Source organism: Anopheles arabiensis, chromosome 2, assembly GCF_016920715.1.
Source record: "Anopheles arabiensis isolate DONGOLA chromosome 2, AaraD3, whole genome shotgun sequence".
Taxonomy (NCBI): domain Eukaryota; kingdom Metazoa; phylum Arthropoda; class Insecta; order Diptera; family Culicidae; genus Anopheles; species Anopheles arabiensis.
This window is the reverse complement of record NC_053517.1, coordinates 5158483-5184870: the sequence shown is the minus strand read 5'-3', so window position 1 is coordinate 5184870 and position 26388 is coordinate 5158483. Positions and strand designations below refer to the sequence as shown.

At 47.7% G+C, this 26388-nt stretch overlaps 5 protein-coding genes and 1 long non-coding RNA gene across 12 annotated transcripts; 1 reads left to right on the top strand and 5 right to left on the bottom strand.

Annotated features, from left to right (window-relative positions):
- Nucleotides 1-80: 80 nt before the first annotated feature.
- Nucleotides 81-6556, bottom strand: LOC120898428 (myelin expression factor 2). Its single transcript, XM_040304272.1, has 6 exons — nucleotides 6363-6556; nucleotides 5439-6064; nucleotides 4090-4354; nucleotides 2062-2961; nucleotides 1839-1974; nucleotides 81-1753 (listed from the first exon to the last, which is right to left on the bottom strand). The coding sequence occupies exons 2-6, from the start codon at nucleotides 5888-5890 to the stop codon at nucleotides 1698-1700; spliced, it is 1809 nt and encodes a 602-aa protein (XP_040160206.1). The 5' UTR covers nucleotides 5891-6064; nucleotides 6363-6556; the 3' UTR covers nucleotides 81-1697.
- A 1723-nt stretch (nucleotides 6557-8279) lies between these two features.
- On the bottom strand, nucleotides 8280-9465 carry LOC120896553 (60S ribosomal protein L17). 2 transcript variants are annotated; one of them, XM_040300746.1, is made up of 3 exons: nucleotides 9441-9465; nucleotides 8959-9053; nucleotides 8280-8879 (listed from the first exon to the last, which is right to left on the bottom strand). In XM_040300746.1, exons 2-3 carry the CDS (start codon nucleotides 9037-9039, stop codon nucleotides 8397-8399), a joined length of 564 nt encoding a protein of 187 aa, XP_040156680.1. In that variant the 5' UTR covers nucleotides 9040-9053; nucleotides 9441-9465; the 3' UTR covers nucleotides 8280-8396. The 2 variants fall into 2 exon arrangements, with proteins under 2 accessions (XP_040156680.1, XP_040156681.1); XM_040300747.1 differs by lacking the exon at nucleotides 9441-9465 and adding an exon at nucleotides 9412-9434.
- A 299-nt stretch (nucleotides 9466-9764) lies between these two features.
- LOC120893596 (NAD-dependent protein deacetylase Sirt6) lies at nucleotides 9765-11141 on the bottom strand. The gene is made up of 3 exons (XM_040295575.1): nucleotides 10943-11141; nucleotides 10204-10872; nucleotides 9765-10138 (listed from the first exon to the last, which is right to left on the bottom strand). The coding sequence occupies exons 1-3, from the start codon at nucleotides 11006-11008 to the stop codon at nucleotides 9809-9811; spliced, it is 1065 nt and encodes a 354-aa protein (XP_040151509.1). The 5' UTR covers nucleotides 11009-11141; the 3' UTR covers nucleotides 9765-9808.
- A 516-nt stretch (nucleotides 11142-11657) lies between these two features.
- On the top strand, nucleotides 11658-25198 carry LOC120896033 (mucin-22-like). Of its 6 annotated transcripts, none has more exons than XM_040299837.1 (9): nucleotides 11658-11782; nucleotides 12349-12664; nucleotides 12748-12824; nucleotides 12897-13082; nucleotides 13153-13515; nucleotides 13580-18466; nucleotides 22038-22181; nucleotides 22262-23762; nucleotides 24232-25198. In XM_040299837.1, exons 2-8 carry the CDS (start codon nucleotides 12504-12506, stop codon nucleotides 23659-23661), a joined length of 7218 nt encoding a protein of 2405 aa, XP_040155771.1. In that variant the 5' UTR covers nucleotides 11658-11782; nucleotides 12349-12503; the 3' UTR covers nucleotides 23662-23762; nucleotides 24232-25198. The 6 variants fall into 6 exon arrangements, with proteins under 6 accessions (XP_040155771.1, XP_040155774.1, XP_040155773.1 ...); XM_040299840.1 differs by having other exon boundaries at nucleotides 12346-12664; nucleotides 22262-22801; XM_040299839.1 differs by having other exon boundaries at nucleotides 12346-12664; nucleotides 22262-23382.
- Nucleotides 21544-23375, bottom strand: LOC120896038. The gene is made up of 2 exons (XR_005738395.1): nucleotides 23267-23375; nucleotides 21544-23198 (listed from the first exon to the last, which is right to left on the bottom strand). It is a non-coding gene; the product is annotated as an uncharacterized LOC120896038 (long non-coding RNA).
- Nucleotides 25199-25521: 323 nt separating the features above from the next.
- LOC120896037 (mitochondrial import inner membrane translocase subunit Tim29) lies at nucleotides 25522-26382 on the bottom strand. Its single transcript, XM_040299852.1, has one exon. The coding sequence runs from the start codon at nucleotides 26184-26186 to the stop codon at nucleotides 25554-25556; it is 633 nt and encodes a 210-aa protein (XP_040155786.1). The 5' UTR covers nucleotides 26187-26382; the 3' UTR covers nucleotides 25522-25553.
- Between the last annotated feature and the right edge of the window lie 6 nt (nucleotides 26383-26388).

The following is a 26388-nucleotide window of genomic DNA, read 5'->3' as shown; positions in this document are numbered from 1 at the left end:
TACTACAGCCACGTCTGAGATCAACTATTTGGTCATCATGCTTTAGCCGGAAAGTCATACACAGGAACCACCTTGTTTCATTTTTGGTATTACTGTAGAGTTTGTACTTCGTTAAAACTGAAAGTCGTTTATTTTCTGCGCGATTACTAAACACCCCGTCGACTTTAAATGTTTATGGGCGATTAAAATGTTTCCTATAATGAAACATATGACACTATTTGTGTGTATGTGTGGTGATTTGCACGGATTCCGAAAAGGTGAGACGTCTACACCGCCCCACGACGGTGTACGATTTGTCTGGATTATTATTCCTTTTTGTTTAGTGCCTTGTTTTACCCTTCTTACCCGCGTTCGCTATTACACTACGCACGCACACGATAATAATGTGGGGATTATTGATTGCTTTAGTTTGCTACACGGGCGACGAATTATTAGCGGATGACGGTGAGAGAGAGTAAGTTAAAATTCACGAACTAGCACATCATTCGTAGCGTTCGACTAAACACAAAAACGTTCGTTGTGTGTAATGCGAGATGATTTTGCATAGCTGCAGCATCATTGTAAGGAGGATCGATCAACTAATAACATCCGAAGGATAAAAGCTCTTCAATCAATGGACACTTGGGGATTATTGTTGCTAATGTATCGCGTGTTAGCTTGTGTGTTTAAGGAGAGACGCATTTTGTTCACATTTGCTGAAGTTCTTACGGCTATAAAACATGACTGAGCGAATACGAAAATAAGGTATGCATATGTCTAAAGAGTCCATTAGTGAAAGATAGAGAGAGAGAAAGGGACATCCAATCGACAACGTACAGTGACGGCGGGGGTTTAGCGAAACCAAACAATATTGTTCACACCAAATCCAAACACTTGGAGGAATGGTTCAAAACCGAATACACAAATTTAAGCACACAGGTGCAAACTTCTTGGGTCGTACACCCGTGCACGAATGCTGCTGCCCCTGGGCGAACGAGGGAAGTTCATTCCGCAAGACTGCAATACAATCTACTCTCTACAGTCGACGCAGTGGTAAGTGAAACGAAAGAGTTCGCGATATGAACTGTAGATGCTCTGCTGGAGGTTTGCTATCGGAGCGATTTAAATGCCAGACATAATATGCTTTTGGGTGAAAAGAATCGTAACACACGGCGGGGTAATGCTATACGTTGCTGCTAGATGACAATCTACGAGCGCCCTCATGATCACACACGTGTTTGTCTTGCTGGCTTGGCGGGCTTACTGACTACTAACAGAGCTACGGAGGAGGAACCGGCGGTTAAACGTCGACAGCTGTTGAGGTTGATGACCTCAAGCAAACAACGCCTGCTTGTGGTATTATGCATGGTTAGGCCCACAGCAATCCATTCTCCCAATCCGAATGTCTGATGGTAAAATATGTCCTATTAGACTAAGATGAGCGTAATCGTAATCCTGCGTTTGTCTCCAATTTGAAACGACATCACACACCCAACCCGTAGCGGGTATTCCGAACTTTTTTTTTTTCTTCTTGAAGCTTGGACTGTGGAGTACACCGGGAACAACCGGAAACGAATGGAAACTATAACACGAAGAAAGTGAAAGCGGAGCGAAGAACATTGCCGCTCCACACTGGACGAACCACGACGCTACGGAGTGTGTGTCTGTGTGTTTGTATGTATGGGAACGAAATCAAGAGATCAACGGCAATCTCTAATTTAAAAGAAAGTCACATCCACCGTTCGTCCTTCAAAGCGCGTCCCGTCCATTAGTTCTGAAGAAAGGGAAAGAGCGAAGAAAACGGATTGTAAGTTAGAGAAAATGCACTCAAATCGTTGCGCACGTGCGTGAACACTTACTAATGGCAACATCGGCGTCCCGTTCCTTGGCGAAACGAACGACACCGGTGTCCTGTCCTCTGATTTCGGCAAACTTCACCTCCCCGACGTCACGGAACTTATCGCGCAGCGTTTGCCAAGTCCAGGAAGACGGCATCTACGTTCGGAAAGCAAGTAAATACATAAAAGCCGTGTGAGCCGTGTTCTGGTTTTACCCCGCGAATGTCCCTAATGGTATACATACATTGCGAATGATGATCGTGTCGGACATCTTGCGGTTGCCATTGTTGATGCCGCCGTAGTTGCGACCGTAGTCATCGTTCGGTGCCGTGCTGTAGTTGCGAACGTTGGACGAACCCATGTCGTAGTCGTTGCCCCGATTCGACCCACCGTTACCGAAGCCGGACGAGTAGCTTTGGTTGAAGCTAGAGCCCAACCCACCGTCATTGCCGGCCCCGCCGAGACCGCTGAGCGCGCTGGACAGGCTGTTGCCGAGACCACCGCCCAACCCACCACCGGCACCGCCCAAACCGCCACCGACGCCACCGGCCGCTGCTGCCGCGGCCGCACCCAGCCCGCCGAGCCCGCTCAGATTGGACAGACCGGCGGCCGCATTCGACAGGAGCGAACTTTGCAGCCCGCCGGTCAGATTCGACAGGCCGACCACGTTGCTGAGCTGCGCCGCCAGGTTCGAGTTCAACCCGGACAGGCTGCTGGTGGCGGCCGAGTTGAGCAGATTGCTCGCCGTCAGCGGCGGCTGCACGGGCGTCGGGGCCGCATTGGCCAGCGTTGCACTTTGCATGGCCGTGTTTTGCTGCTGCAGCGAGGGCAGATTGCGCGCCACGTCCTTGAGCGGCTCACCGTTCGGACCCAACCCGATACCGATGCCCTTGAGGCCCTCGGGCAGCCGGCTCATCTCGCTCTTTTCCGTCAGCCGATCGAGCCGGACGGTCATGCGACGGTCGAACAGCATCTGCCGGTCAAACATCGAGATGGCCTGCACCGCCTCGACCGGATGGTCGTACTCAATGACGGCGAAGCCGCGGCTGTTCCCATCCTTGTCGACGGACAGATCGAGACTTTGGATTTTGCCAGCTAACTTAAACACCTGCTTCAGCTTCTTCGCATCGACTTTGTAGTCAAGCTAAAGGGACCGAACCAAACACATACACACACACACGAACGACCGGCCCCGAAATACCATTTCACATACATCCAATGGGGGAAAAAAGCGCACACACATACAGGCCACCCCCCATACACATTAGTCATTAGTGACGAAGGCGACCCACCACGACGACGACGACGACCCACGATGACAACGATGAATGGATGGCCAAAAAGAGAAAAGAAAAAAGAAAGAAAAACAATTGGAGGAGATACCCCCGTTGTAAGAATTGTTGCTGTACTAGCCCCTGGTGTTGTTGAAATACGGTTTAAGCGTTACTGAGAGGAGAGATCGTTTCTATTGAGCCGATCGATGTATCTCTACCGGAAAAATGGAACTTGTACGGAACGGAAAAGCGCAAACACTACTCTAGCCGCATGATAGTCTTGGGCGATTGCGATTTCGAACTTTTCACAACATTTGACACGAAAAATTATCTCCAACGGACGGTAAATGGGCAAACCACCAAAAATCCATGGCGCACCAGCAATCGACAACAACATGCCAACCAACATGTTTACAGACGTATTTGCATTAGAGAAAGAAGAACAACAGTCGACCACGACCGGAATAATTATGATAAGCGTATATGAAAAGAGAAATTTTAGGAACGCACGCCAAAAACTGTGAAACAAATGCCCCAGCGACAAAGCAATTGCTGACACGGGTGTTAATTAAATTGGACACGGAACAGAACAGTATCGATGTACTACGGTGTACGGAAGAAAACAAAAACAAAACAAATCTGCAAAACCAACTCCCTTGCGCTTCTCTCTGTGTTTGTTTCAAGCGCGCGTGTCGACGTGTATGGCACACTTCCACTTTGAGGACTGAGTTTGCATGCACATACCCCTGCCATACGCAATATCGAAACTAATGTACGCCCAATTGCCAATCAAATAATCGGTGTGACTCGTGAGAATTCAATCGTTACACACATCCACGGCAAGGTAACGCAACGTAGTAGAGATACATACATGAAGGAACGAAACGAATCCAAACGAAAAAGAGAGAAAAAAGTAGGAAATAGGGAGAGAGAGAAAGAGAAAAGGGGCAACAACAAGAATGTCATGGTGCAGAAGAGTGATACTACTAGATACTCACATTCGCGACGAAGATCTTCGTATGCAACGGCCCTTGAATGCCTAACCCTTCCAAGAACTTCACGCTCAGACCGTACGTATTGTAGTCCTGGGAGAAATCATTACCACCGACACCGACACTGACGCCACCGAGATTGCCACCGCCGAGCACACCGCCACCTACATTGCCACCGCCACCGACAATACCGCCGCCACCACCGCCACCGCCACCTCCGCCGCCGCCGCCGCCACCACCACCACCGCTACCACCGTGCGATGGTCCGGACCTGCAGATACAGAAACGACAGAGAGAGAGAGAGAGATAAAGAGAGAAATTCGCACGCGCGCAAACACACACGAGACGCGAGATACAGGATGATAGAAGAGAAAGAGAGGAAGAAAACGGTATATGAAAGGATATCTGGTACAGGATGATGATATCGTGCCAACCAAATTGGCTGTCTCTATAAGCTAAACTAACACGACAAAACACGCTACACGCTTGCTCTAAGGTGGAAATGGAGATAAGGTGGAAATGAACGAATGGGCTCTGTACAGCTGGCATTACAGAAGATAGAACATGTGAGGCAAGCACCAATTAATTCGAAAGTTGAGTGAAATGATGACGAGATGCCGATAATGAATGGAAATTTTGCGTCTCTATCAGAGGGATATCCTCGGCGGACATAATAGATGGTAGTAAGATCTATGGCCGTGAATGAAAAGAATACAGAATAAGTTTTCGCTTATGCTAGCAGGAAAGCGTTCAGTCTTTCAGTACATTAATGAACAAAATATTCAACTAATTATTTGACCTGTAGCAGCGTAACATTCCCTGTTTATGATGAAACGGCTCAATTGCGATTCAAATAACCCAATCAACAACAAATATGAAAAAGAACAAGATTGAAAAGATAGTTTCGAAACAAAGCAAAACGTGCGACTTTCCGTTCTGTAAGACTGAAAACTTTCCATTTAAACAAAATAACAAAAAACCCATCCAGCAGGAAAGAAGCATGGCTATTCTGGTGCGTTTTGATGTTGTTCGCAACTGATTTCAAACAACAATCATTAACTTTCGGTAGCGCGTTTCACCTGCAATGCGCTGGCAAATGAGTCAGACGTGAAAGTGTCTATAAATGTTATGGAAGTGTTCTTGCAAAGCAGCGTACAGTGAGAGACGTGAAAGAAGGAGAAAAAAAGAATGTAACATCGCAGCCAAATGACAAACAAAGACGCACCCCCAAACGCAGGTTTTGGCGGGAAAGGAAAGGTAGATAAAGGGACATACACATACACAACAACAGAAAAGTAGAATACACAAAGTAAATAGATAAAAGAAACGGATCGCAAACAGAAAAGGACACTAACATTCGATCGTCGTCTCGGTCCCGACGGCGGTTGTCGTTGTCGTTGCCGCGGAATGATTTCGGCACCACGCGTCCGTACTTGTCCCGTTCGTTACCGTAGTCCTCCTTGATAACCAGATTGCGGCCGTTAATGTCGTAGCGATTCATCTTCTCCAGTGCCATCTGCACGTGTTCCGGCTTTTCGAACTCGACAATGCCGCACCCCCGGGGCTTATTGTTTTCATCGTGGAACAGCTCAACGAACGACACATCGCCCACCTCCTTGCGGAACAGATCCTTCAGATCCTGCCACCGGTACTCGTACGGTACGTTCGACACGTAGATGCGCCGACAGTCGCTACGTTCTCGATCGCGGCTTCGATCGCGGTCGTTGCTGAAACGCGATCCGGCCCCGCTGCGTCGATCGCCACGTCTCGAACGGTCGCGATTGTTTTGATCACTGTCGTTATCCATTTGCTCGGTGTGCGCTGCACGGACGGCCGGTAGGGCGAAACGCGACGAAGCGTACGAGGGTGAAACAGTGTGACTCAACGCCGTATGAACAACAAGGATCAAACCCAAGCGCCAGAGAGAACACCGATTCTGTCAACGCACGCACGCACACACACTCTCTCTCACACACACGCGCTAAAACGGTAACAGAAAAACCACCATTAGATAGGAAGAGCCTTTTCAATCGGAATGCTGTGAACAATTATGGGAAGATTAGACAATTGTGTGCGAGCACACGCACTAGAATAGAGCAAGGATGCCACCACTCGTCTACTGGCCGGGATGTGATGGGCACCAGGAAGATCCGGCAACGACAGGACGAATACATTAAACATGGCGGAAAACGCCGCATCCCCTACGTTGCAGTGGTTTGCTTTCTGGCCGAACGTACGACGCCATCATACGCGATACTGCACAAGAAACAATTCCATACCTTTCGTTCGACGCTAATACGCTAACGCGGCTCAACACAATCTTATAAACAACGCGAAAAACACTATTGCTTCACTGGAACTCCTCCCAGTTCCTTATTTGTTTCACTGCGGGCGGAAATCTCCTCACTACGATACAAGAAGAAAAAGCGCAAATGATTTCGTCGCCGTAAAAAATGGACGCTTGACCATTTGACATTTCTGTCAGGTGTGGAAAAGAAGGAATCAAGAAAACTGTTTCTACGCAAGCAATAATCAAGCAAAAATCTGATCAAAATAACCCTGTCACAGTGTGCGAACGGAGGGGAAATTTGAATTTGGGAAATTATTGGGTTTTAAATGAGCAGTTGGTGTAGGATTTCGCATTTATTCTAATCTACAAACATGCAAATCATGTGCATTATGCATATGGATATGTGGTTTTAGCTTAATATTGATAACAATCTAAAACTAGGTTTATTTACCAGCGTATCTTGATTTTGATGTGCTCCGTAAAAGTTGCCTTCACGGTTTTGCTCATGAAGTTATATTAAGTAGCAGAGTTAAGCGGAAATAGTTTGATAAGCTGTGCTGGAAACCACCAAATGTCCTGCAACTTCGTATCTGTTCACCATATCTTGCTACACCATTTGTAGGGCAGTGGCAGCAGACCTATGGAAGGGGTACGATTGAAAATGATTCAGGATACAAGATATTTTATCAGAATATTAAAAAATTTCCAAGCGAACTAAAAAGACCTCGAACCACACTACAGGTCACACATCCCGATTACAGTTTACGATAGGGGTAACCAAGTCCAATAGATACCTATACCAAATATTGAAATGACAAGGACAAAAACGATACTACTGCACGATATCATACGACCGGTGTGGCCCAAAATATAGCAAACGATGGACACGGTTTGTCCACGAACGAAGGACCGAACAAGGCGGTAGAAATGTGGCAAAACGCGATGCTATTTTTCCCCACCAAAATAATACTCAAACACGCGGACCGATTCTCGCTGAGGCTTTCGCTAGTATGGGGCAATGCTTTTCTCTCGCAAGAGAAGAGCCTTGTATGAGGAGTCGAGAGAAGGGGAACAAGAACAGATGATTTCGCCAGGAAACATTTACATTTTTGTCTAACACTCTCCTCCTCGTTCTCCTAGACGACTAAACCTAGTGTGCGAATGTTATGAAATTGAGAAATATCCATCTTTAAATAAAAAATGGATTTACTTGCACAAAATGGTCGTTGCCGGCGAAGAACTCATAAAGCACATGTTTTTTTTTTACGGAAAAAGCGAACCTTCCTCAGATATTTGCTGCTTTTATCTTTTACACTGTACGAACTAATAATATGTCCTTACGCTTTCCCTAATGGCTCGTTCTATCTCGTATGAAAACGGGGGCGATTGGCACACAGACACACACACATCCCATACGTTTTTCTCTCGAGGACTCAGCTCAGTTTACCAGCTGACTCGATACTAGTGTTTCCAGCTAAACTCAAGCGGTTACTATTGTATAAAGGACATGTGACGTAAACCAAAGTTACGAGGAGAGAGAGAATCCTTGCCAAAAACGAGAGAAAAATACCGGTTGTGTTGCAGCCCGCCTGCAGGTTACTTGTAGAAGTATCCCTTGTTCAAATACACTCTAGAGTGATCCGAAAGTTACTTCTCTACTCGCACCAACACTGAGAGTTTGAAGTTTCTAATGGGTTTCTAACGCTCTAGATAAAGGACAGTTGAAGAGGCTAACAATTCCTCATTATCAAACACTCAATCCTTACACGCTTTTGTCCTAGATTGCCCGTTTGTATCGAAACGACGATGAATTACTCATTTTCTCAATAATCGAATATATTCCTCCCTCCAAGTGCACTCTTTCCCACTCTGCACAAAGGACTAAAAAACAACACTACACACATTCGTTTTTTTTCTCACCACACTTTTGCTTTCCTCTGCACTTTTGGGTGTTTTTGTTGACCGTTTTATTCGCCTCCTTAAAGAACAATTTTGCACAGCGTAAGCATACGATCACGCACCCTTACTCGTTGCGCATCATCTTCTCCTTTTGCCGCTGCAGCTTCTTCTTGGACAGCTTCTTCTTCGCCTGCTCCGACTCGTCGGTGGCCTTGGTCACAACGTCCTCCTTCTCCGTCAGCGACAGCTCGATGTGGCACGGCGACGACATGTACGGATTGATGCGACCGTGCGCACGGTACGTGCGGCGACGCAGGCAGGGCGCGCGGTTCACCTGAATGTGGTTGATCACTAACCGATCCACATCCAGACCCTTGTAGTCGGCGTTCGCTTCAGCGTTTTTCAGCAGCTGCAGCAGAAACTCGGCAGACTTCTTCGGCCAGCGACCGACCGACGTGCCCCAGTGCTTGGCCTGAGCGCAACGGCCCACACCGCCATTGAAGCGGCGGAACGGTACGCACTCCTTCTTTTCGATCACGTTCTTCAGGAAACGCTGAGCACGACGGAGCGGCATACGCTTGATGGCTAGTGCCGTTTCGCGAGTGTTCTGTGGGTGAGGAAGAAGGAATCGATCTTAGCACACATTGCACTTCCAACACCACTTGCCATCCCGTGGCACAACGTACCTTGAAATGCACCCGAAGGTTCGACCCGCGCGATTTACAGGATTTAGAAGCATTGTCGGGTTCCTTAGCGTAACGTCCCATCTTGAATCCGAAGTCTGTGGAAGGAAGGGCACAATACAACACGGTTAGTTTTCCCTTGTACAACTTTCGCAATCGCAGAAATCGGCCGGGAAAAGTGCTCGCCCCGGTAATGCTTGTAAAAACGTGAGCCGAAACGCTAACTGAACGTCAACAGCGGCAGCACACCGTTCTCGTCCCACCACTCGCCACCAGTAGTTGATGTTGATGTTCAACGTAGCATCAGCACTCAGCGGTACAATTTCCCCGATATTTGGGCAAATTATTTCCAGCACTACATCACCACATTGCAGCGAACACTTTTCCAGTCGATTTCCAGAACTGAATCATTGATTTCCACTTGGAAATCCGATAAATTCAGCGATTTTTACCGACAACAATTCCAATGCGCTCCCGTCACTTACCTTGCAAGATGCCGGAAAGAGAGACATCCAACGTTTTGACAGGTTAGCTTCCGCTTTTTCAACTGTCAAACGTGTGGCGTTAAATAGTTGGTACGCGTTATTTTTTCAAGCAAATTCCGTCAAACGTTCGATTTGTTTGAGTTTCTTTTTATTTTTTACATAAATTAAGAAATGAAAAATTACAGCAAAAAGTGATGAAATCACAAAATAATAATTTTACTGCTCTCGTTAAATGTACGAAAATCTGGTTTTATCATTATTGATCAACTCACAAAGGAAAAATACACTAGAGGGCGAAAAATATTCATAAAAAGCATTTCATCGTCCTTGGTCCGTAGCAAGAGTAAAAAGTTTTATTCGTTCCGCGCTCAACTATTTAGATCTCCTTCATTTGTTGCATTGCTAGGTTGTTCTTGTTTTAGTTTCTTGTTGTTTCTTTTCAAATCCTCGCGGTCCTGATCGATGCTGGATGTGGAACATCGCTTCTTTAGCTGGTTTTTCTCTTTTATCGTACTATCGTACCGTTTTTCTAATGATTTCACTATTTTTCCATCGATGTTCCACTGCACACTGTACGTATCGCGTTTGGTTGGATCTTCTTCCCTCTGATACTCAGGTATTTCTACACCTAATCGTTTGGCCACTCGTTCAAGCACCGCATCAACGTAGGTTGAAATTTTCAAATCTGCCTTTTTGTCCTGCAACGAGTTGAGGAAGAAATATAGCAAAAGATACGTTGTAAATGCACAAGCGCACAACTTACATGCTTGGTCGGCTGCAGATTGCAGATGACGAGTCGTCCTCCGTGTTTGAGATTTTTCAACGGTAGATCACCGCTCGGCACGATTTGCAATGTGGTCCCAAGGCAGATGTTAAGATCTGCCATCGCGGAATGCATAAATGCCAGTTGGAGATCATTTTCAGGTAGATCATGCTCCCAGTCTAGGATGTTATCGATCAGCTTGCCTCGACGACAGGCGCGCTCCGCACTCGTGCCGGGACAAATGTTTCCAGTCTCCTTTTTGCCCACTGTTGGCGCTGGACTGCTTCGTACGTACTGACGACGACATTTGGTGCACACCTCCAAAAACATATTGCCGTGCAGTTCGGACAGGTGTTCCCTCGCAAGCCCTGACCGCAGATGCAAACCGTCGATATTCTGGCTGACGATGTACTGCACGTGACCACTGGCTACGAGCGACTTCAGAGCCATGTGCGTGCGGGTAGGCACGGCATCATCGAACGAAATATTAACAGCGGGTTTTTCCCCTTTCTCCTCCAGCGTCCAGACACCGTTGGGGCCGCGGAAATCCGGTATGCCCGCGCTCGTGCTAATCCCAGCACCCGTGTGCACGACGGTATGGCTCGAGGCAAGCATCATTTTCACCAGCTGCTCGCATTTTTCCTCCACCAGTTCGGGAGTATCAAAGATCTGTGGGAAAATTTGCGTTAAAATATGATTCGCTTTCCGATTGCATCGCTCGGAGCGGGGGTAGCCTCACCTCTGCCACACCAAGCACACCCTTGTTTTCATATTTTGACAGCCCTTCAGCGTAATTGCAGGACATGTTTAATTAATTAATTCTAACCAACGCCGTGTACTTTGCGAAAGAAGGACCTTTACCCTGGCAAGCCCGTCTCGGCAACGCATTGTTTTGTAAACATTTCGTACCGCACGCGCACTTTGCGGGCAGAGCTCGTCGAACCGGTTCGGACCGGTACACAGTGTGGCCAGATTTTTTGGCGTTTTTTCGGTAGGAGCATCAACATTTTATCGGAAGGAGTTTTAGGCCGATGCCAGGCATTCCAAAAAACCACCATAACGAAAATGTTTGACAACCGAAACATAACGCTTATTATTGTACACAAAAACAATGAGCTTTGTTTTCATGAATTTTGATAAGAATAACAGGGGTACATAAGCTTAATTCGTGTTAAATGGATGTTTGGCACTGCAGAAGCAACAGCAATTTCGTTAGGATTTCGCCCTCCAACGGGTGGACCGACATCGGTTAACCGAAAAAAGGAGCGTTACAATGCGTTACATTTCATCTGTCAAGATTTTCATTACGGTGATTATCGGTGTGTCTGGCAGCGGCCTGATAGGAAGCCAGGAAGGGGGGGGGGGCACAAAAACTCATTTCGAAACAAGCACTGTAGGCGAGTAAAGGACGGGTAGAGAAAATGAGCGAGAAGCAGCGATGTTCGAACGTCAAAACCCCTCGCCATGTTGTATGGGCAAAGACGGCTGCCGTCGAAATGGTAGCAATCGGAGGAAGAAAATTTAGCTCCTGCGTTTAATCAACAACATTGCACGGTACAAAAGGCCAAGTGAGAAAAAGGTACGTCGGTGAAAAATGGTTGCATAAAATTGGAACGATTGAGTGCGGGAGCAGGAAAATCAACGGACAGGATCATCGCACGGCTCACCGTTCGCGGAACTGCGAGTCACCTCTGGCACGAACAACCGCGTCCCTTTCAGCAAGCCCAACAAAACCGACAACGAAGAACAACCGCAAGGCTACGCAAGACGTCGGCGGGCAGTGAGCGGATGGCGACTAAAGATCGTGCAAAAAGCCAATTTTGAGCGGTTTGCTGGGCTGTCGCAAAGTAACAAAAGTACGGCTTGTGGTGTGCAGCAGAAGGAAAAATAAATGTACCAAGCGCTATGTGCCAGGGGCCTTCTTTCTCCTGCTCCAGTTCCGGTTGCGGCTGCAAGTGAAAAATGTTTTGCAATTAGCGAAACAGTTGCGCAAAATAGATAAACCTCAGCAATGCTCTAACAGCATAAGGGAGCAGCATCGTTAAAGAATTCGTACCGATATTCATTAATGCTGGCACAAAACGATAGCGAAGACGACGAATGATTGCTGACCGACTGCTTTGTTCATTCTTTTCTTTGCAGTAGCATTTGACGGATAAGACTCATCAACTTAGGAGGCTACGTTGGATGCGCCCGGAATAGAGTTGGTTGTTGTTTGCTCTGGAGAGTAGGATTACCGTAAAGGCCGGAGAGCATTCCGTAAAGGCTGTAAAAGTAGGCGAGCAAGCAAGGGTTCCGGGATGGAGGAGGAACTGAGCGATGGTGACATCGTGTGGGTGAAGGTGAGCAACAGCTGGTGGCCGGGTGAGGTGATGGGCAGTTCGCGCCTGACCGAAGAGTTCCTATCCTCGCTCCGGAAAAAGCCGCTGGCGGTCGTCAAATTCTTCCAGGAAGATTCCTAGTGAGTGTTACTCTTTTCACTATTGTGTAGCTGCGTATTGGAAGAGGCGGGATAATGCAATTGGCTTTTATTTTATGTTACAGCGAATACGTAAAAAATCCAAACTTTATCTTCAAATATAACTGTCCGCGCAAGCATGAATTTCTTCGCAAAGGTTTAGGTTGGTGTTTCCGATCGTCCTGCCACTGCGGTTTGCGTATCTTTATTCAACTGTTTCCCTTTTTTATTGCAGAACAATATCGTGCTAAGATGAAGCACATGGAAAAGTTCCCGGCCGATGTAATGCACGCCGAACGTGTGACGGGGGGCGATCCGGATATTGTTAATTCAACTGACTATTTACCACAGAAGAAAGAACGCCATTCGGGAGCATTCCAGGATGGGCGCTCTCCTGCCGGTAAAGGAAAAGGGCTAAAAGGTATGAAATTCTTGGCTTAAAATAGGTTAACCTGTTCCAATCAAAACAATTCTTCCTTTTGTGTTTGCAGAAAAACCTAATACGCCAGTCAAACTGAACACACCACCGTTCTCGTTCGGGTCGGGACGCAAAACGATTCACGAAGTTCGTATTTTAGCGCAACCTTCCAGCACTCCATCCGAAGGCGAGGCCGGTGTGTCTCTTCCGACAGACAAAATGAGCCCCGCGGTCGGAGCGCATTCGGTACAGTCATCTCCCAGCCAGGTGTATCACTGTTACAAGTGTAACAATTACAGTGCCAACAGGCAGAATTTGATCATGCTGCACATAAAACATTGCCGAGCAACCTATGCTATAGGTAGTGGTGGTGGCGGTGGCGGTGCAGGTGGCAGTTTTGGTGCCGTATCTTCGGCAAATACCTCAACGCCAACAGGTAAGTTGGAAAGCAAGTAATGTGCTTAATTCACTAAATTGATCACATTTTCTTTGCACGGCAGCACCTGCTCGTAAAGCTTCGTCCGAGAAGATGGATGAATCTGCCGAAGAGGTCGACCCCGAGCCGGACATCAAGCCTGATCGTGCTCGGCGATCGTTACCAGTCGCAGACAAAGCAAAACCACTTGAGACGCCGATCCGTAATGTCGACGTACCAGCTGCGGTTAAGAGCGAGCCGCCATCCAGTGAGAAACGAACGCGTGGAGGTCGCAAAACAACACCGACCGTTCAGGCTCCCAAGCAGAAGAAAGGTCGGCAAAATAAACCCGACCAATCGTCGTCGGTTCTGGACGAGGGTAAACAGGCCTCTGCTAAAGTAAGCGAACACGACGACACTCGAGCTTCGGCCAACGTCGACGTTACAGTGGAAGATGAGAAGGAAGAAAATCATCGACAGAACAGAGGAAAGGGCAGCGGCTCGATTAGTCACGAAGAATCACAAACCCTGCATGCCGTGAAGAATAAAACGGACGTTAAGCTCAAGAACGAACTGCTAGCCGACTGGAGCGAAGACGAGCAAGAGGACGATGAAGGTGATAAGTTGGCGGGAGGAGTTGAAAATGAAGAGGAAAAAAATCCCACCAAGGAGAGTCGAAAAGATACTCCCCCAAAAGATGTTTCGCCGGTTCGAACCACAAAAGCGAGTACCAGAAAACAGCAGAAAGACACAAAGCAAGAAACAAAACAACAGCCGCTTGCGTCGAAGAAGACGGCCAAGCCGGAAGCCAAAAATGAAACCGTTGCAATGGCCAACAAGGATGTAGAGAGTGTTGCAGTGAAAGAAACGGAAAAAGATCCAGAGAGTCCTCCGGAAAGCAGTACAGTTTTAGCTGCTACGGCCCCACCTGTGACTGCGGCGACTGCTGGCAGTGTTACAGCGGCCGTTGTGTCAACATCATCAGCATCTAGTGCTGCGCCCATCGTTTCACCGCACGCTACGATCAAGTACCGGAACATCCCGAAAAAGCAAAAGCGCGAATTCATCGAAGTGACCAACGACGATGTGTCCATGGTGCAGGAAAAGTACGCTGTACCATCGCGCGAAGGAAGCACGGCTAGTAGCTCCTCAACGACAGGTTCGAACGAATCCTGTGCCGGGCCATCTCAAAGTATCGTACCTCCGACAGCACCGGCAGCCGAACGTCCGATTAGTGCGAAACAGCTCATACTGAACCGTGCTACCCGTGGTTCCAGCAAGTCGTTAAGTGGCGATGAAATCACGGCTGCAAGTGCGCCCGTGCCGGCAGACCACACTACGCCCTCGGTCAGTACGGACACAAACGCTGCGCAGGAGGAACGGAAATCTCATATTGACGATTCGGCAAAGAAAACGGACGTCCAGCAGCAGGAGACCTCCTGTTTTGATTTCAATGACGACGAAGACGTTCACCAGCAAGAAAAGTTATCACCAGCCTCACAAACATCCCTAATGACGGCACGATTTGATCGCAAACGAGATCAAGCGGCGGCGGCCCGAGAAAAACCCACTACCGTAGAGCCGGAACCGTCGGAAGTTGATCGGGATGCACAGTTGAGCCAGGAAATTGATTCACTGCTGGGTGAAACGAATGTACCGAAACTGCCGGAAGATTTAAGCGACGTAATAACGGCCGTGTCCGATAAGATCGACTGTAATCGTACCCTTCCGCCGAAGGAACGTGGCAAGCGAATCTTCAAGACTCGTAACAAGACGGTCACCGCTTCTTCGTCTTCGTCACCAAAACGCGACGACGCCCCCGTCGGCGAAGAGGTAGCTCCTTCGGAGGGATCGGTCCCAGCAGAGGCGGCAAACAATAATGGTGATTCGAGTTCTTCTGCTAGTGATGTGGTGAAAGACAAAGCTGACAAGGAACAGCAGCCACAGCAGCAAGAAGCTTCTGAAGAGGAAACCCAAACCGTAAAGGGTGAGGACGAATCCAAAAATCGGGAAGATGACCAGAACCCATCCGTTACATCGTCTGCGATGACAGACGAAGTTCTACCCGAGGACAAGGAGCTGCAGCAGAAGCAGCAGCACCAATCTGCCAAGAAAAAACGAAAATCTGACGAAGTACTACTTCCTGATAGCAGCGGTAACGGTGATCAGCCGACCGTGCCTGCAGCAACACGCCGTCGCGGCAAGTATAGTAAAGCCGTGACGGATGTGCATGAAAAATCGGCCGGCGAGAAATCTGTATCCACACAGCCAGTGTCGGAGGCTCGCGAACCCTTGTCAGTGTCGCGCAAAGCAAAAAGGCTTCGTAAGGAAGGGCCAGAATTGGATGAGGCCACACCCGCCAACACGGACGATAGCGACAAAAGTAGCGCTGAAGTTGCAAAAGTAACAAAACGAGTCGTTTCTAGCGAAATAGAAACAAGTGTAGCAATGGATACGGCAGAAGCTACCGATAATTCGAATGATTTATCTGCTGTTGAAAAGGAAGAAGCTACCGATGGTGCGCTGGCCAAACATTTGAAAACAAATCACGAGGAAAGCGCAGATAAACAGCAAGAAGCAGCCGCCACCACGCTTCTGACATCGAAAGCTACACCGACAGATCTGCAGGTAGCGGAAGCGTTGATAAATCTACCGGTCGTGGTAACAGCGCCGCTTCCCGTGAGCAGCAGCAGCACCAGTTCCAGTTCGGCCGTGGACGAAGATGTTTCATCGAAAGCAAAGGTTGTGGCTGTAGAACCAACAAAAGAAGCAGATACGACTGCTAGCTCCAGCACTCAAGCGGTATCAGTCTCGGTAGAGTGTGCCGGACAACCGACACCAAACAACACTAGCAGCAGCAGCAGCAGCAACAATAGTAGCACTTCGAAAAGCATTAACCCTCGGAAGCGACATCTTCAATCGATGATGCTGACCACGGCAGAAGCAACGAACCTACCGCAGTCGAAGAAAGTGGCGGCTGTTGTGGAACCACCAATGACGACAGGTGGAATTGAAAAAGAAATTACCACCGTCAAGGTGGTTTTGCCGCCCGAGGAAGACCCTCCATCCATTCCAGAGAAGAAGAAGCGTAACGAAGTGTTGACTGATGGTGAGGAGATGACATCGAAAGAATCTTCCCCAGTGTCAACGGAAGTTGAAAATCTTGACATCAACAGTATGCCAATCGTAATGGATGAAGGTGAGCTGTTGGTAGACGGAACATCCTCCATTCCCGCTCCCGCTGGCGCCATTACGGTCATGAAGAGTGTCAACGGTGCTGGAGGTGGGGTCGCCAAGCCGCCGCTGGTAGCGGCCACCTCAAAAGATAAACGGCAAACGACGGTGGCGATGGTAAAGGGAGGCAAAGCTTCCACCGAGCAAATTGTGATAACGAGCAAGGGTACCGTACTAACCACATCGACAGCGAGCGTAAGCGTCGCGTCGAAATTCCCCAGCTCCACTAAATCGTCGGTAACGGTGACGAGCGCAATAACACTTTCTTCCAGCTGCCGTGTCGCCAGCTCCACGCCAGCGCCAAGCGTGTCCTCTCCACCATCGTCCGCTTCGTCGGCTGCCGCCCCGCAGTTAGTACCACCAAAGATCATTATAACGAAGAAGCCGCTACCGCACGCTGCATCCACTTCTACGGCTTCTACCAAGGCGGGCAGCGCTGAGGGTTCCGTCGGTTCGAAAGCGCACGACCGCCGCGTGTCCGGCGACGGTGCTTCGTCCTCGGTGTCTTCTTCCTCTGGCAGCGAAACGATCACCGGCAAGAAAAGTCACCGCGTGCTCAGACTTACGCCGCAAAAGCTGAAAGAATTTAGCCGGCTCGGTTACATCGAGGAGCGGCAGGGCAAGGGCAAAATGCTGACCAAGAGTGGGATGCGGCAGTTGTACGGAAAGCAACAGCAGCTGCAACAACAGCAGCAGCAGCAGCAGCAGCAGCAACAACAACAGCAGCAACAACACGTTTCGAGGAAGAAGCCCGTCCCAATTTCCACAAAGATCATCACGACGACGGGTGGTGGCGGTGCAGATCACGCTGTGGCACCCGATAGCAACAGTAGTAGCGTCCGACCGACATCACTGCCCGAGGTTGCTTCCTCCGGTAGCAATGTGGTGATTGCGGCAGCTGCCGATTCGTCCGTGCAGGAATCATCCACTACGGTTGGACGCACCGCATCGACGGATCCAAGCGCGGTGGACATGGAGGAGGACGAAGAGATGCTCGAGCAGCAAAAGGTTTCCTCGGGGGAGGCGGGAGAGCTTCCTGCGTCGACGCATGTCGCCCCCGCCGGCGGTGCGGCTATTCTGTTGGAGGGTTCACCGTCCAGTAGCGGAGCTGGTGCAGCGGAAGTAATCCTCGGCTCGAGTGAACTAGCCGTCGTTGGTGGAGGATCCGTGACGGAGGCCAGCAGCAGCAGTACCGGTGGCAGTGGCAGCGGGACCACAGCAACCGGGGAGCAAGAATCATCTCAGCTGATCGCCGTACCTGCCGAGAACTTTGGTGGGCCACCGCACCTGTTTTACCTGTGCTCGGTGCGCGACGAGAGTCTCGTGCCAGTGAACAACGAGCTGCTCTACCTGGACGCTTCGAATCAGCTGGTAGCGCTGCCCGAGCAGCACCAGCAACATCCCTCCCAGCAGCAGCAGCATCAAGGTCAGCAGCAGCAGCAACAGGCGGCAGGTACATTGACGGAAGAGATTATCAACCAGGCGGAAGTGATCATCCCTACCGTGGGCGGTAGCAATGGAGCAGAGATGGGGAGTGATGGAACCGGCGAAGGTGGCACTACTGCCATCGCCAACGCAACCGGTGCCGTGGGAAGCGACGGTGCGCAGGAAGGCTTCGTGTTCAACACACAGGACGGGCAGCATATCATACTCGATCCGCAGAGCTTGATGGCGCTGGCGGCCAGTGGCGATACGCCACACCTGATAACTGCGGACGGCCAAGAGATCATACTGCAAGGTGCGTAAAGGAATGCTTGCTATTTTCTTCGCAAATCCCCGTTTCCCGCTCAAAATCTCCCAACTCCGGTGGAGCTGGATTAATGTTTTCGGAATCCTTCTTTCATAATGCCAGTTATCGCTTCGTGTGCCTTTGCTTGCATTCAGTATATGTGTATGTTTTGCAACACATGCGTACTATCATTTTCGCTACATAAATCGCTTGCCTGCTAGTGTAGAAATTTGTGGTGGAGTTTTAGTTATTCGTTTCACTTTTATTCAATATGTGTGTTTGTTTTTTTTACACAATGTTCACTATCATTCAGTCGGAGGCTTTTTCATTACTCTCTACAAATTCAAACGACCATTCAAAGACCATTGACAGACACACGCATTTACATAAGGGTAATGGTAGTCATTTTCACGGGCCGTGGTATTATGTTAAAGTTGCATCAGTAATTGTAAAAAAACTCATTGAAATGTACAAGAGATAGATGGTATCAACCAACCAGTTAGATGGGTAGGAATTAGATCGTCCTCGAAGTACATTTAGACCCTGTTTATCTTTTCCACTGAGACATGTATTTACAATACTCTTACTGTAAAACGATGTAAAAAATAGTCAGATACTTAAGGGAATTTTTAGTAAGGAATACGGTTTGTTAAGGTGCAATCTGAACATGTAATAATAATAGGAAATAATTTACAGGTAGGCAAGAAACAGTGTCCCTAAGAGATGCGATGTTTGGACATTTCAGTTCACTATTGTTATAGTAAACTTTATGGCGTTAGACAAACATTTTAAACGGTCAAAAACAGTAATAATGGTAACTTGTGCTTTGGTAAGTTCAAGTGACTAGGGTTCAATTTTGTAATACGCTTCAAGTCACATAATCATCAATCCACTTTCAATTCGATTCTTCATCCTCTTATGTGTCTCAATATTTTGTACTTTCGTTATGCCGTTAAACACCCTATGGTATATAGGAACATGTAGTAGCCATAGTCATCGGACCGAACCAGCCAGCGAACCGGTCCAGTTACGCACGTAGCAGTAGCAGTAGTTGTTCTTTACCTTCCCTCATATTCATAGTCTGTGGCCAGAATGCTCTTTATTAGTTCGGTCTAGTGTTATAGAGATGTCGTCCATCTGTTGGTCACGCTGACGCACTCTGTTCCTCGCCCGGATGTGGGTCACGTACTTTAGTTCCGTTTCTGTTGCAAGCAAATGCAATTACGTTTAGTTGTTTCCGACATTCAAAAATCATCTTTCCGTGATACTTTACCGGTTTCATCCTTTTCTTCTTCTTGGTCAACCCTCTCAAACACACAAACAATACCAACACAGACACACACACATAACGAAGGGAGAAGGAAATTGTGTTGTGTTTGGGAAGGTTGGTTGTTCTGCCTCGTGTATTTTTGCTGTATTTGTTTATTTCCTCTTTGTTCTCTCTCTTAGTATGATTTTACATCCCCACCCCACTTGATAAGATGATTTCTTCCCACTCTATGGTCCCTCTTCCTGCTCTTCCTTACCCCCTGACACCACAGAGATGCAAAATTTCCATCCATACTTTCACGTTTCTGTTTTTTCCTGTAGGTAGCCTATTCACCAGTTCCGTATCGGTCGATGATCCCGACTATGTTTGAATCCCGAGTCCGAACTGCACGAAACGGCACACTACTGTGAAAGAATAAATGCGCGAGAGTGAATCCAGAAGCATGAGTAGAACGGAAGAAACAAAAAGAAACTAATCACAAAATAGGAAAACTAGGGATTTCCAGGGACACGAGACCGAGTGCGCTAGTTAGTCGGCAAGCAGAAAAGATCAAAGAATCAAAGGAGGAAAAATTTTAAAAGAGCAATTAGTAAGACCTCTCTAGTGTTAGTGTGGTACATTAGTGGAACCGTGAAGCAGGAAGCGCTGTTGTAGGGTTTTGTTTCGAAGTGCAAATTACACTTGGAGGCACGTGCTGACCGAGAGCAGGAGTTCAGACGTGTGGTGTTCAGTAGCAAAACTGCTCCTGCTCTAGTGTCCTTCGTCATTTCTTACTTATCAGCATCATCATATGCACTGCTGCTGCTACTATTACGACCACTACCCAATACTACTACTGCTACTACTGTGGATACTGTTTCCTCGTAGAAAAGTTGACGGGGCTGCTGTAAAAAACCGGCATTATAAGTTAATATTTTAACATATACTTGAATTTGAACAATTTTTAACCTGCTTGATGTGCGTGCTGTACCTTGCTACACTCTTCGTATAGGTGTGAATCCTCTTCTAACTATACGACGATTTAATATATATAAAACCCACACCTTATACACGTTTAGCATCCGTTTTCCCTTATATTTTAGTCAGAATCGGTACGCACTTTCATGCTTTCGAAAATACTATTGTTACTACTCCGTAGTAGTAGTTGGTACTGATTATTTATTATCGGCTAGAGGTTTATCGGACGATAATGGTACGGATGGCAAAGCAAAAGAAGCATATGCAGGACAACGTGGACATAAACGCACTTGTTCAGAGAACGGCAGATGGGAAGGCAGATTTATGCTATTAATATTTTATGTTTGCTCTCGATGCACACTCTTACACACGCTGTAATCATTTTAGTAGCAAATAATAATCTCCTGCAAGCACTTTGTGCTGCTTCGCCCTTGCTTGTTCTTTGCCTACGAATACGTAATGAGCTTTAGTTAATAAGAGGAAGCACGGTGGTGAAGGGAAATCATACAAGATGCGCGCATGCTTTCCAGAGCTTTTTGCTTGCGCCGCCACTCATCTCATCGCGTAATGCTTTGTGCAATGTGTAGTAGCATTATTTACGGTTAACTATTTAGGAAAGGCGAATACTGTCTTGCCTTTTCTTCCGCCAAAACAACACAAACAAACGAAACTCTTGAAGTGTAGCACATGTAGCGGGTTGGTCTGCTCTTTGCTCAGCACCATACTGTTTTGTCATAGACGAACATCAACACGCTAAAATGTTAGGGGAGAAACGTATTGAAATATTCACGCCAAGAATGTAGTAAGCATAAAAAAGGATAGGTTTAAAGAAAACAAAAAAAACTCAAGTAAAACAAGATAATTATGCTACATTTATACAGAGGTTTATAGTTATATATTTAAGTAGAGTTATTCCTCCCCCCTTACATTAGGTCTCCAGTATGTTAACCAGAAATAATGATCGTATGTGAAGGACACTTTACGAATGTAAGCAACTGCCGCCGATCATTCCATGATGCTCCCCTTTGAAGAACCCAATATATAAACTACTACTCACCTGACACAATTAAAACACCACACCAGTAGGCTGTCCAGCTGTCCTGTGTGTTTTTCTGTTTGCAATACTTGATTGGTCTCCATTCTGTGTATGTGTTTCCGTGTGTGTGGTTTGCCTCTTGGTTGTGTTTGTTCGTGGCTAATCTATTGAACGGTTGTATAGCAACCAAAGCGCGCTTTTCGCTCACGGGTTTTCTGTTTGGTGTGGTTGCATATTGGTTTTATTTCTTTGTTCGTTATTTTCTTTTTAAAACAAAACCTCCCGGCCCTCGTTTGTGGCGTGTTGTGTCCGTGCAGAAACGGCACAGGAGTGGTTAGCGGCACTATCCGCAGGCCAACACGCGCAGCAACAGCAAGCCGGAGCAGTTAGCACGCTGGTTACGCCGGAAGGGACACAAATTATCGTCGCACATGAGAATGCTGGCCTGATTGAGCTGCAAGGTATGTTGTATTGAAGCTAACTTTGGGCCGTTTTTGAGTTCCATCCAATAATTGGTTCTTCCTTTCTCCCAATTCTGCAGAACATCCGGTACTACTACCGACGGAGATCATCCAGGTGAACCCTAACACCACGGTGGAAACCAACGCCGTGCTAACGAAACCCCCGATCATGTCGACCGTTGAGGTGCCGACCAAGAACGGCATCGAATCGGCCAACCGAATCGGGGATAGAAAATTGGCTGCTGCCGTGTCTCCTCGAATGGCTTCCGGCAGCACTACTCCTGCCGCTGGAGCATCGTCCACTAGCAGCAGCAGCAGCTGCAGCAGCGGTAAAGCTTTAACATCCACGATTACCGCTGGCTCGGGTTCGAATCTCGACGAAACACTGGCAGCCGTCATCGGGCATGTGCCGAGCAATCCGCACGTGCCGACCTCGCTCGAGCTACCGATCACCGTTACCAATCCGGTCATTGCGAAAACGAGCACCGCTAGCAGCAGACTCAATGCGGCGGCACCGCTCTTTCCCCTGACGACGACGGCCGCTACGGTCGTTTCTTCGTTTGCGGACGCTATACCAGCTGCGGCAACCGTGGTCCTAGTGTCCGGAGCTGATGCCCCAGGTACGATCGATCATGTTCCCCATCCTCGTTCTCCATCTCCATTCGCAGCAGCGTCGTGTCCTTCTCCAGTAGCGGAGGGGCAAGAGGCGAGAAAGGATAACGGTGCAGAGCAGGAAGAGTTAGAGAAAGAGTCCGAAGAAGCAAGCATGATGACTGTTCAGCAAGAAGAGGGTAATGACGATGGCGACCACGCCGGCGATGGTGGTGGTGACGCGTCGGGGAAGGAAAAATCAGCCTGCTTCGATGAGGATGATATTCAAATTCCCAGCACACCGGAATCGGCTCCGAACAACGACGAAAGGCAGCAGCAGCAGTACGATGACGAGTTGATGGCAAGCGATGATGATCAGCGTGAGCCAAACGAGAACCATCTGCTGTTGGCGAATGAGAACTCGAACTGTAGCGAAATCATTGCCATCCAGCCGAACGTAGTCGTGCTCGATGGTGACATGCTACTAAACTCACCCGCAAACGAAGACGATGACGCAGATGATGATGATGGCATCGATGATGATCTGATGATGGAGAACGAAAGTGAAGAGGATGGCGTAATGACGGTGCAGCAGCAGCAGCAACAGCAGGTGATGCAAGATGTGGTTCAAGCCCGTTCCTTCGATCAGCGACCACCACAGCAGGCTCACAGAGCGCGCAACCGTGTGCCACCGGCGGCAAATGGAGCCAACGGCCGGCCGGATAATACGGTGAACTTGGCGGAGCAACATAATAGTAGTAGCAATAACGATAGTGGGATCGATACCAGCATGGCCGCCGGTGGTGTTGCGGCATGTGAAGCCGCTGCTGCCTCTAGTAGCGGTGAGGGTACACCGACCACTGTACGCCGGCCAATCGTCGAACGATAAGCGATCCGGCGAGTTTGATTTCAAACATTTCTTTTGCCTGTGTGTGTGTGTTGTGAGTTACCCCCGAAATCAGGCACACAACTATTACAAGGAGCGCGAAGGTAGCTTGGAATTCATTACACTTACACACTACTATCGTTTACTTTTACTGCGTTGATATTCCTCTCTTTTGGGTAAAAAAATGTTGAAAGTATGGTTTGGTGCTGCTCCTCTGTAATTGCTACTCTATCTGTAAAACGTATTAATTTGTAATTAGAGTAGACATTGAAATCGAGTCGAGCGAACCACACAAATCGCACATTGGTTTCTTACTATGTGAACCATACGTGTGTGTGTTTGTGCGTTTTCTTCTTTTGGAAGATTGTAATTGCTTTGTAATCGTGTTCTAGAGCAAACTTTAGTTAACTTGTTTACTTTAGCATTTCTGTTTCTCTTTCTCGTAACGCTTACTTCTTTTTAGTACAGTATTTTTTTCTTTACAAATTTCGTTCGGTTTAATTTTGTAAAACTCTTTACGTGTTTTTCTTTTACCTTTATTTTTTTTCTTCTCTTGTTTATGTTTTGTTTTAGATTCTCTCATCTGCTGACAAGTGAAAAATGGAACATTTTACGCGTTGGGAGAGGAACCGCAACCGCAGCAATAGAATGTGAATCGAATTTTATGACCCCGTTTAACCAGCATCGTATTCATAAGTCTCCAACAAGCATCACGCACACATACACATAATTCGCTCGTGTGTTGCGCTTGTTTTAAGCCTCTGTGACTAAAACAAGAAGCAGAAAATAATGTACATTTTAAAACGTAGAACCAAACAATTCGTGTGTAGCTGGTGTGGTGTTGCGCTTGCGATTTTTTTAGTTGGCAGGATTCTTCACGTATGGCAATGTTAAGAAATTCTATAGATTTAGCATGAGTATGTTTTTAGCACATGTTTTAGGGAAAGAATTAGCAGCAAAAGCAAAACAATTACGTACCGATCGGTATCGGTCCGCCCCGTTCAATGCACACTCGTAAATCAGGTAGAGAAAGTGTTTGTTTTTTCAAATTGATGTAAGGATTGTTAGGTGCTAACAGTCATGACACTATACTTAATTACATTCAAATTGTGTAGGATTTCGAAACACCCAGTTGGAGGTGGTAGATCCATGAGGACATGTGCGATATGGTGTCGAACTCCTCCACCCTCAACTGTGTGTAGACATTATTGCGCGGACAGAGAACAACGCCTCGGGAAGGTGTTTCCGGTTTGGCGTGTTTTCGTCATTTTAGTAGTGTTTGGGATTTTCAGCAGAACGACCCTTTTTTCAGCAGCTGCAGGATACTGGAATGCGTTCTTCGCTAGAAGGGAAACAAAGAGCGAAGGCCTTACAATAGTGTATAAATCGTGCTCTAGTGTTTAAACGTTTCGGTAGGGGTTTGAGCGCTGCGTTACAACTTGTATACTCTGCATACCGGGCAGCAGTCTCGCGATGAAGAAACTTACTTGAAGCTTTGTACAAATGCATAAACAATAAATGTTAGTATTTTCGAATCGAATACAACAAAGCCGACTGGTTGTGCTTGTGCTGAATAAGACCGAACCGAATACAAGCTGTTCCAGGGATTCTAATAGTTGTGAGACACGTCCTTGACTCTTTCCTAAGGGAATTGCACTTCATATAATGCAAATTGGACTCTATGGCACCCTTTTCGTCTTCTAGGAAATTCTTATTGAATATTTCATACAAGTCCAATTGGCTTCTTTATGAGTTCAATTCCCATTACATTAAGTGCATTTCAAAGTAAGAAAGATTCATTAAAGTGTCCCACAGCTATGAGAACTCCTGAAAACCCCTGTAAGAACAAATCGTACAACAATCTTCGCTTTTCACTGGTCTATATTTCTAGATTTTTACAAATTTTCCTCATTAATATCGTAATCGATCATTTTCCGCTCCAGCACCCAAAACTTCCCGTTGAATCCCACGTCAATGATGCGCTCGTGGAAGGTCATGTACCGTGGTTGCAGATACGGACAGACGGCCTTGTAGATGGCTAGCCCTTTGTCGTAATTATCCAGCCACAGGAAGGACACCACACCGAGCGACAGCCGTCGCAGGATGCCCTCGTTGTGGCAGCGCTCCAGGAACGTTAAGTGCTGCGAGGCTATCGGGTTCTGGCAGGTCGGATGTACCAGCGACAGCTGATTGTACGCCCGCCGGAACTGGTCGTAAAAATCGGTCTCGCTGGGATTGCGCGCACCGGCGTACAGGCTGCCGGCGAGCAGGGAAACGTAGACGCTGCTCCGCACCGGTCGATCCCGCATCGTGCGGCCAGTGTCAATCACCATCTCCTTGTAGTCGATCACGAGATTCTTCCAGTACATGGCCCATTTCTCCAGTATCGTGCCTTTGTAGCGCTCGGGAAAGGTGATGGCATCCAGCCGGGCCTGTAAGGTGTCGTAGCGGGTTTTCAGCTGCTCGAACGTGTTCCGGAACAGGGACGGTGCACGCCGAAAGCCACGGGCGCCCGAATTGAGGGACATTTTTTGTTCACTTGTTTACTACGAGGGGTTAATTTGAGGGTTGCAACCACTAACAGCACTGTGTGTGCGTGTGTGTTTATGTAACTGTAGTAAAGTTGGGCCACTGCCCGTGCGAACGCTTGGGGCACATCGGTTTGTTTACATCTGCACCTGGTTTGACAGCTGCACGATACGGCATGCTTTGGAGAGCAATTTTTTCGAC